General features: G+C 45.6%; 2 protein-coding genes across 2 annotated transcripts; one reads left to right on the top strand and one right to left on the bottom strand.

Annotated features, from left to right (window-relative positions):
- The first annotated feature begins 4,294 nt into the window (after window positions 1-4,294).
- Window positions 4,295-8,075, top strand: LOC6041049 (H(+)/Cl(-) exchange transporter 7). Its single transcript, XM_001850308.2, has 5 exons — window positions 4,295-4,613; window positions 4,678-4,788; window positions 5,615-7,324; window positions 7,381-7,539; window positions 7,637-8,075. The coding sequence occupies exons 1-5, from the start codon at window positions 4,542-4,544 to the stop codon at window positions 7,850-7,852; spliced, it is 2,268 nt and encodes a 755-aa protein (XP_001850360.2). The 5' UTR covers window positions 4,295-4,541; the 3' UTR covers window positions 7,853-8,075.
- On the bottom strand, window positions 7,958-10,081 carry LOC6041051 (ionotropic receptor 75a). The gene is made up of 2 exons (XM_038262985.1): window positions 8,717-10,081; window positions 7,958-8,608 (listed from the first exon to the last, which is right to left on the bottom strand). Exons 1-2 carry the CDS (start codon window positions 10,064-10,066, stop codon window positions 8,066-8,068), a joined length of 1,893 nt encoding a protein of 630 aa, XP_038118913.1. The 5' UTR covers window positions 10,067-10,081; the 3' UTR covers window positions 7,958-8,065.
- Between the last annotated feature and the right edge of the window lie 647 nt (window positions 10,082-10,728).

Genomic DNA, 10,728 nt, shown 5'->3' with positions numbered 1-10,728 from the left:
CATTTTCCGGACCGTAAGAGTTGGGACAATATGGGTATCAAACTTTATGGTTTTTGATACCGGACATGAAATTTGACATTTTGGCAGTAGTGGCCACAATCCGGAGTGGCCGGAGGCCCCACGGATGTTCCGATGGGGGGACATTTGCCGAACCATAAGAGTAGGGGCAATATGGGTATCAAACTTTATGGTTTTTGATACTGGATATGAAATTTGACATTTCGGCAGTAGTGGCCACAATCCGGAGTGGCCGGAGGCCCCGGGGATGTTCCGATGGGGGGACATTTGTCGAACCATCAGAGTAGGGACAATGTGGGTATCAAACTTTATGGTTTTTGATACTGGATATGAAATTTGACATTTCGACAGTAGTGGCCACAATCCGGAGTGGCCGGAGGCCCCGCAGATGTTCCGATAGGGGGACATTTGTCGGACCGTAAGAGTTGGGGCAATATGGGTATCAAACTATATGGTTTTTGATACTGGATATGAAATTTGACATTTCGGCAGCAGTGGTCACAATCCGGAGTGGCCGGAGGCCCCGGGGATGTTCCGATGGGGGAACATTTGCCGGACCGTAAGATTTGGGACAATATGGGTATCAAACTTTATGGTTTTTGATACTGGATATGAAATTTGACATTTCGGCAGTAGTGGCCACAATCCGGAGTGGCCGGAGGCCCCGCGGATGTTCCGATGGGGGGACATTTGTCGGACCGTAAGAGTTGGGGCAATATGGGTATCAAACTTTATGGTTTTTGATACTGGACATGAAATTTGACATTTCGGCAGTAGTGGCCACAATCCGGAGTGGCCGGAGGCCCCGCGGATGTTCCGATGGGGGGACATTTGTCGGACCGTAAGAGTAGGGGCAATATGGGTATCAAACTTTATGGTTTTTGATACTGGACATGAAATTTGACATTTCGGCAGTAGTGGCCACAATCCGGATTGGCCGGAGGCCCCGGGGATGTTCCGATGGGGGGACATTTTTCGGACCGTAAGAGTTGGGGCAATATAGGTATCAAACTTTATGGTTTTTGATACTGGACATGAAATTTGACATTTCGGCAGTAGTGGCCACAATCCGGAGTGGCCGGAGGCCCCGCGGATGTTCCGATGGGGGGACATTTGTCGGACCGTAAGAGTAGGGGCAATATGGGTATCAAACTTTATGGTTTTTGATACTGGATATGAAATTTGATATTTCGGCAGTAGTGGCCACAATCCGGAGTGGCCGGAGGCCCCGCGGATGTTCCGATGGGGGGACATTTTTCGGACCGTAAGAGTTGGGGCAATATGGGTATCAAACTTTATGGTTTTTGATACTGGACATGAAATTTGACATTTCGGCAGTAGTGGCCACAATCCGGATTGGCCGGAGGCCCCGGGGATGTTCCGATGGGGGGACATTTGCCGGACCGTAAGAGTTGGGGCAATATGGGTATCAAACTTTATGGTTTTTGATACTGGATATGAAATTTGACATTTCGGCAGTAGTGGCCACAATCCGGAGTGGCCGGAGGCCCCGCGGATGTTCCGATGGGGGAACATTTGCCGGACCGTAAGAGTTGGGACAATATGGGTGTCAAACTTTATGGTTTTTGATACTGGATATGAAATTTGATATTTCGGCAGTAGTGGCCACAATCCGGAGTGGCCGGAGGCCCCGCGGATGTTCCGATGGGGGGACATTTGCCGAACCATAAGAGTAGGGGCAATATGGGTATCAAACTTTATGGTAATTATGAATCTAGTGAATCTTGGGAAATTTGGACCAGACAATGTAATCGAAAATTTCAACAACCATCTTGCAAAGTTCTTTGTCATACTGGTCATGTGTAACATAACCACCCGCACCTTTTTTTCTAAAGACAATACAAAGATTGAACCGCTAGATGATGTACAGTCCAAACCGAAGTCATTGCAAAATTTCACTTCAGAAATTTGTATCACTCAAAACGAACCAAAACAAATGATACAGTCCAGACTTGAAGGTTTTCAGAAGTTTGGTTAATCGAATCATTGAAAAAAAAAAACTTTTTTTATTTTCTTACAAATAACATTCAATTTGTGTCCAGCGACTCCATTTAAGCCAAATTTGAGTATTTAATTGCCAGTTACATTTAAAAAATGCCTTCTCTTGATATTTCATAACCGCCATTTTGGCCGGCATAATGATATAACAAGACAACGAAAAACTTTTTTTTGCGATTCCGTCGTGAAACTACTTACTTTTCCTGTCATTCTTAAACGACGAAATAGCCTACTTTTCTGTACCAAAAATAACAGAATCGAATAGCAACACTTTTCAAAATAAATGCTGAAAAGTTCTACTTTTCAGCACTCAAATGGGTGCTGAAAAGTTGAACTTTTCAGCACTTGTTTCGAAATGTAACACTTATCAACATTTTTTTGATTTAAACAATTTTTTGACAAAATACATGAAAATTTTACATAAAATTTCACTCATTGTGTGTTTTTTGGAATTGCAAAAAATGTTGTATGGAACTCGTTGCAAAACTTGATTTTTTCAGCACTCTTCGTATTTATCCAACTCGGTGAACCTCGTTGGATAAATGTACGACTCGTGCTGAAAAAATCCTCTTTTTGCAACTTGTTGCATAAACTACTATTTTGCAATCCCGCTGTGAAACTGTCAACTTTATCTGTACTTCTGGAGAAACGAAACGGCCTACTTTAAACTACCAAAAATAACAGATTTAAAAATCAATACCTTTTAATACCAGTGCTGAAAAGTCCTTCTTTTCAGCACTGAAATGTGTGCTAAAAAGTTGAACTTTTCAACACTTGTATCGAAAAGTAACATTTTTTATTATTGTTTTGTTTTGAACGGTGAATTTACTTAACACATGAATGTTTGTCTTAAAATTCCATTCAAAAAGTTTTTTTTCGGAATTGCAAAAAAAGTTGTAAGCAACTCGTTGCAAAACTGGATTTTTTCAGCACTCGTCGTATTTATCCAACTCGGCAAACCTCGTAGGATATACGACTCGTGCTGAAACTATCTTGTTTCGCAACTTGTTGCATAAACTACTATTAAAATGTATTATACACTTGTCCAGTTGCTTGCAATCATAAGTTTCCTATGAATTTCTATGAATCTTGACGAAAATTTTATTTTTGTGAGAAAAAAAAGTTTTTGCGGTGCTAAACATTGTAATTTCATAACAGTTCAAAATATGTTTAAACAAGCTCAAACAAGCTAAACATGATTATGAATGTAGAAAAAGGCATTTTAGATTGCTTTGAGTTGATTCGACTTCTACTTCCATTGAAGTTTTATGAAAAAAAAAACTCCTGATTTTTCGAACCAATTTTGAATGGAGGGGGGAGGTGACATAAATTTTGAAAGATATTTGCAACGGCCTAACAGAATTTAAATAAATCATAAATATTCAACAAACTTTTGTTACAACATGAATCACTCTAATGTATCATCCCCCAATACACTAGCACACGTTTGCGCTCGTTCATTCAACACTACGATATCATCTGCACACCAGTTTGGTTCAGTAGAAATCAAACATAAAAAGAAGAGAAATGAAATCATTCATACAGGCAGGTACCTTTTTCCATAGAGGTTGAGTTGAAGCATAACAAACAGAGAGCCGTCAATGGAGCTTTGTGTCTGTATGTGAGAGCTTTCTCATCAAAAATGTAATGTGTTTGTGATATTGGACGGGATGAACTGTGGTATTTTGAGTTTTTGAACTTAAGCTTAAAATATACGAATGATGCGTCGTTGACTGGAAGAATACCACAGAGTAAGTACTTTGTGAGAATACTGTTTAAAAAAAAATAACTATTGAAATAATCATCGAAACTTACAAAAACTATTTTGAAATCCAGTGCAACGAATGAAGAATTTAGAAATATTTTTACTTTCATAACTTGAACATTAATAAAGAATCAATAAAAATGATTTTTTCAAACGGAGCTGTTGTTTTTTTTAAAGCAGATTAATGTTATGTTTATTTTAAATTTGTAATCATATTTTATTGATATCATTTAACATCATAAATATTGTTTTAAAATAATTTCTGCTGCTCCTTAGAAATTACATAAACATTACGCAAAAGTGGCAATGGAGACGCACGATTTCCCAACATTACATCAAAATAGGCAGCGTCGCCACTTTTTCCTCATTTATTTGCGACGCCATGAAAGCATAAAAACAGTAAGGGCCTCCTCATCCGTCCCACCAGGTTGGGGCGCATTAGCGCCTCTATGTGTGAGAACACCATAACTAGTTGCAATAAATCTGACGTTTGAAATCAAAACAAAGCTATCAGTAAATGATGCGCTCAAGTCGCTGTATTGTATACTAGCTAGCTTAGTCATCACTCGTTAAAACGGGAGGCCCAGGTGTATTCGTGCTGTTTTCCCTTAGTGTTATTAAGTGCTCGATCTTTGTGACCAGCGGGACAATAATGCAAATGCCCCAATTGACAACAAATTGAAAACATCACATCAAGGTCAGATTCTAGCGGAATTCCACTTCCAACAATTTTGGTAAAATGTCCCTCAAGCAGCAACTGGTTCGCGACTCCGACGACGCGGACAGCGATAATGAAAACGGCAGTTCAAGGGTAGGTTGTTGAGGAAAATATTAGATTTCCTGGATTACACATTGGAACCTTGATTTTTTTCCAGCTGGAATATTCCGTTCCCATACCTGCGGACGATGAGGAACAAGATCGACAGGAGAATGGACCGACATTTACCGTCAGGCAGAGAAAGAAAAAGGGGCAGTCTCCATATGAGGTAAGTTCTATATTACAAGTTCGCATTCAATTGCAAAGTCCAGATTACAAAGTATGCGCAGCATGCCTAGGCCTACTTCCGATCGATTGCATCATCATCTTACACGCGGTTCATCAATCGAACCAGATTGAGCAAATATCAGAACGACATGGGCAGAGAAATGCTAAACAGAGTCGCGACGATACGGCTTATCTCAAAGTTGAGTGTGTCGAAAGAAATCGACCAAGCGCGTCGATTTTCACGCCCTTAGTCAGACCGTAAACAACAGCTGGAACTGTGAATACAGTTTACGTTGCATATTTTTAAGCATTTTAAACTCTGCTAAATTGGTTACTGTGTGCTGATTTTTTTCCGTGTTGTCTTCAAATTTTGTTTAAAATATCATGCGTCTCCATCGAAAGTGTCTTTTAAATAAAAAGCAGTGGAGACGCATGGCAGTTCAAGATCAATTATGGAAAAATATTCGACTGCCATGCGTCTCCATTGAAACACGATTTCCTAGAAGACAACTCTATTGACAAAATAAAGAGGATGGGTTCTAATAACTCCACGATATCGCTCACACAGAAGGTACTTTCCCTTCGACTGATATTTGCAAAGATAACCACGACCACGTACTAACAACTCAACAAGAGGGAAACATGACTCACATTCCTTGCAATTGCAACTCTATCACAGGGCTAAAACTAGTCTAAGAAACGCAATGCAGCTGAAACGATGTATTCCCAGCTTCGTCCTACTCGAACGAAATCGGTTGACGTCATTGAGGTTGACCTACCTGAATCAGAGGCGTAGCCTGAACTAATCTAACCATTTCAACTTGCAGAGCCTCGACTACGACGTGTGCGAAAATGTCCTCTGGCAGCAGGAGCACCGGAAGATCGTGCCCCGGTTCACGGTGCGGAAGGACTTTTCCCGGTGGATCATTTCGATGCAGATTGGCATCTGGACCGCGCTGGTCGCCTGTGCCATCAACATCGTGATTGACGAGGTGTCGCGGCTCAAGTACGGCTTTCTGAAGCGAGCCGTGGACGAGAACGTGCTTGGGGGTGATCTGGCCATTCCGTACCTGTGGTGGGTGCTGCTGAACGTGGTTCCGGTGTTGATCGGGGCGACGCTGGTGGCGTACGTGGAACCGGTTGCGGCAGGCAGCGGGATTCCGCAGGTCAAGTGTTACCTGAACGGGGTGAAGGTGCCGCGGATCGTGCGGATCAAGACACTTGCCGTGAAGGCGGTGGGGGTGGTCACGTCGGTGATTGGGGGTTTGGCGGGGGGTAAGGAAGGACCGATGATTCACAGCGGGGCGGTTATTGCTGCTGGGATATCCCAGGGAAAGAGTACCACGCTGCAGAAAGACATGAAGGTGTTTCAATACTTCCGGGATGATCACGAGAAGAGGGACTTTGTTGTTGGGGGAGCGGCGGCGGGTGTGGCCGCGGCTTTTGGAGCACCGATTGGTGGGATTCTGTTCTCGCTGGAGGAAGCGGCAAGTTTTTGGAACCAGTCATTGATCTGGCGTACGTTCTTCGCATCCATCATCAGTAGTTTTACGCTGAACGTCGTACTGTCAGCTTATCACGGTTTAAGCAGCTTCCGGTATCGTGGTCTCTTCAATTTGGGAGAGTTTAAACCACTTCCGTTCGAGTACTACGAACTGCCGATCTTCATGCTGATGGGAGTTCTGGGAGGAGTCTCCGGAGCCATCTGGAACAGTGTCAACACGCGGATCAACCTGTTCCGGGCACGCTTCGTCAAGTATCGCTGGGCCAAAGTGATGGAAGCGGCCTTTGTCGCGATCATCGGAGCGACCGCTGCCTGTGCCATGGCCTACAGCCTCAACGATTGCCGCCCACTGGGCAACGATCCAACGGAAACTCCCGTTCAGCTGTTTTGCGAAGACAACGAGTACAACGCGGCAGCCGCTCTTTGGTTCCAAACTCCGGAAGCTACCGTGAAAGCCCTGTTTCACGATCCTCCCGGCTCCCACACAATCCTAACCCTGGCCGTCTTTGTCCTCATCTACTACCCACTTTCCTGCATCACGTACGGCCTCAGTGTCTCGCTCGGAATCTTCATCCCAACTCTCCTGGTCGGCGCCGCCTGGGGTCGTCTCTTTGCCTCATTCGTCGTCCTCGCCTTCCCAGCTTCAAGCGTGTTCATGAATCCCGGAAAGTACGCCCTCATCGGAGCCGCAGCCCAGCTCGGTGGAATCGTCCGGATGACGCTCAGTCTCAGCGTAATCCTGCTCGAAACCACCGGAAACATCGCCTTCGTGCTACCCATCATCATCACGCTGATGTCGGCCAAGTGGAGCGGGGATTACTTCAACGAAGGCATCTACGACACGCAGATTCGGACGTCCAAGGTGCCGATGCTGCCCTGGCACGTCGAACCCAGGCTGGAGAACGAACTGGCGGAGAACATCATGAACGCGCCCGTCGTTTGCGTGCGAAAACTCGAAAAGGTCAACTACATTATCGATATTTTGAAGAACACGACCCACAACGGATTTCCGGTGATTGAGAGTGATGAAAATGTGAGGAAGTTTGCTTTGGAAATTTGGAACAATTAATTCAACGCTGAAATTTTTAGGACACTCGCGAGGACGGAAAGCTGATCGGATTGATTCTACGATCGCAGCTGGTGGTCATTCTGAAACGAAGCATGTACGTCGAAACGGAACGACACTGGCGCGATCTGGTCACCATCGAGCAGTTCCGCAAGGAGTACCCGCGCTATCCAACGATTGATGTAAGTTTCAGGTGTCATCCGGAAATGTCAACATCAATCTCAACTGGTTTTTTATCTGTTTTTATCGCCATTCATATTGTGATTCGTTCTTATTCAGGACCTTCGCATCAGCGAGGATAAAACGCTGAAAAACTACACCGTCGACATGAGCACGTTCATGAACCCCTCGCCCTACTCGGTGAACCCGGACACGTCCGTGCCGCGCCTGTTCCAGCTGTTCCGGGCCGTTGGCCTGCGCCACCTGGTGGTGGTCACACAAGAGAACCGCGTCCGCGGTATCATCACCCGGAAGGACTTTCTAAAGGACGATTGAATCTCTCACTCTGTTTTAAGGTTGTTGAACGGAACTTTTTAATTGCATCGTTGAAAGTGCCACAGAAAGTGATATAATCTAAGCTGAGCGGCGTGTGTGTGTGTATCTGATGTGTCCGTGACGGAACAGTGCGCTTAGTATTCTACACGGGAGCGTAGACCAAAATCACAATATTTTACACAGTTAACTTGAATACATATAGATTTTAAACATTTAAGATAAACCCATCGGCTTAACTCCACTGACTCGCGATCGTTTGAAGAACCGTCCTCGAATATCCCTGCGCTTTTTCAACCCAAATTCCCCCACCACCAGCCCAGCGGCAATTCCAAAGCCCCACCACAGCAAAACCAGCGCCGGCCAAACGTCCACGATCGTCACCGGGATGAAGCTGCTGCCGCCACTGCAGGTCGGTTTCTTCGTGTACAGCATCGAGTGTTCCCTGCCCTGAATGCCAAACTCGCGCAGCTTGAACAAGCTCAGCCGGACAATCTCTCTGAACGACGAGTTCTTCTGGACCGCGTAGTACGGATCGATAATGTTCAGGTACTCGATCTCCTGCAGGCCGCACTTTTCGTCCTCCTGGTACGTTTCGCTGATCACCTTGTAGCCCACGCCCAGCTCCACGTGAAAGGCGTACAGTCCCCGACGCAGCCGCTCGACGCCCTTCTCCAGCGGGATGAAGCGGTCCAGACTGCCGTCGCGGCTCCGCATCTTGCGCTCGAAGAGGGCCTTCCGGATTGGTTCGGTTTCGTGCTGGCATTTGGAAGAAAAAAAAAAAAAAAAACAGATTGTTCAATTCAACGAATCTTCTTTGCTGCAATTTACGTTCAAAAACCAAAAGAAAAATAAAACAAATATTACCATAAAGTAGTACTTATTGTACACCGTATCCTCCGCCCCAGTTTCCAACCTCGAGTTGAGCAGGTCCTCCACCGTCCTGATCTTCCTCGACGGCGACTGAATCAATGCCACAATGTTCGCGGAATAGCTCGCGTACAAAAACATCAACACGATCAAGCTCAGCAGGATCAGGCACCGGGTCGGCAGCGATTTGGGTTCCATAAACGATCCCTGCTGGCAGGACGTCCCAAACATGTTCATCATCGTGTCCATCAGGGTGGGACGGAACGATCCGTACCGGACGGTTGTGTAGCGAAACTCGACAAGCATGATGATCAGCAGGAGGGTCGCGGACAGGACGATGAAGCTGATGATGCACATCCAGACGGTTCCGTTGAAGGGAAGGATGAACACGTTGTCCGTTACGGATAGTTTCGGCGAGCGGAAAACAAACTTAGCCCGTGTTGGGGTGGTCATCGAGAGGTAGTCGATCTCGCGGATGCGATCAGCTGTTAGGAACAGGGCGGTAGCGCCGAGATCGGCTTGGTCTGCTTGGAGTTCACCGATCATTCCGCTGAAACGACCTGTCTTTGGATTGCGGTAGCCCCACGAGTTGACGTAGCTGTACTGGACGGTGGCGTTCAGGTTCTCGATCATGTACTTTGTAAGAAAGTAGTTCTTCTTCGTGATCGTGTCCACGTGCTTGTCCTTGTAGTCTTCCAGGTGGTTGAAGGTGGCATTATGGGTGATCACTACCGATGCTCGAAGTTTGAATCGGTTGAGGTTCTGCCGACGAACGGAAGCCGCGATCGCGGCCTGATCGTTCCGAACAACCACTCCACGATACCAATAGCCGTAAACCTCCTCCCTCAAGCTACTCTCAATCGAATATCTATACACTTGACGAATTGAATATCCGTCAACTCCTTCACCAGCACACAAATAGTAAACCTCACTACTGATCAACACCTTAAGATCGTCAAAGAACCTCAAAAACCTCCCACAATCCCAACCACTCCTGTCGATCACGATCCACTTGACTCGGTAGTACAAAAGCTGTCCAGCTTGCTGCAGCAGCCGCTTCGTTCCGGGACAGCTCGCGTCCACCACCAGCAGGTTGCGATGTTGGTTGGGATCGTCCCAGGGAAGATCACCAACGTCGAGTCCGCAAAATCTGACCGCTGCTGGAATCGAGGCCAATTCGCGCCAAAGGTAAGTCTTTTCGGGATCGGTCCAGCAGCCGTCCTGCATGACCGTTATCTGGACGGGGTAATTTAGACAGCGGATCAGATCGGCCACGGCGGTGAAAATTGGTAAAGAAGTGCAGCCATTTAGGACACTTAGGGCGAGAAAAATGCTTCGGAACTGCATGACTTTTCTGGAGTGATTCCGCTCTCATGATGGGGGTCACGTTTTATAAGAGCGGCATTGCTTTGGAATTTTGAACATAACTTATTCAGATTATGGGTTTTCTTCTATCGGAATTTTAAATAAGAACCTTAAAGGCACGAGGAATTAGATTTTTGTTTTATTTTAAAACAATAATTGAAAATTCTATCCAACACATGCGAAGGTCATTAGCATAGTTCTTTCCATTTGTTTGATCTAGAAATAAAACGGAAAGTTTTTAAATCCACGACTATAATTTTCCACCCCCTGTTGTGGGGGTCTCACCTGAATGATTCAAGTGATTGTATGTTTGGATTGCAAACCCGCCGATTACACTCGCTAATAAAATCAAGCGCCAGAGAGTACCCATTACGGCGATTTGTTCTTCAACAGCTTTAGGCTGCGCATCTTCATTATCAAGTCTAATGTGGGTTCTAGAGAATGCCTAATGAGGTCGTGGCTTGTCCCCCGGTCACGGATGGTCAGTTCCGGTGCCGGAAATATTTGCACAATGTACGTGCACTTGCACCCTCGTGTGGCCGTGACTGGGTCGAGAAGAGTTGCTTACTTTTGAGCTTGTGCTGCACACGTGCTGGTAATTTGCTGAAGAATTTATCGAAGAATATTTGCAAACAAAATCACGG

Source organism: Culex quinquefasciatus, chromosome 3, assembly GCF_015732765.1.
Source record: "Culex quinquefasciatus strain JHB chromosome 3, VPISU_Cqui_1.0_pri_paternal, whole genome shotgun sequence".
NCBI lineage: Eukaryota > Metazoa > Arthropoda > Insecta > Diptera > Culicidae > Culex > Culex quinquefasciatus.
Note: the sequence above shows the minus strand (reverse complement) of the source record. Positions and strands in the feature narration are given on the sequence as shown.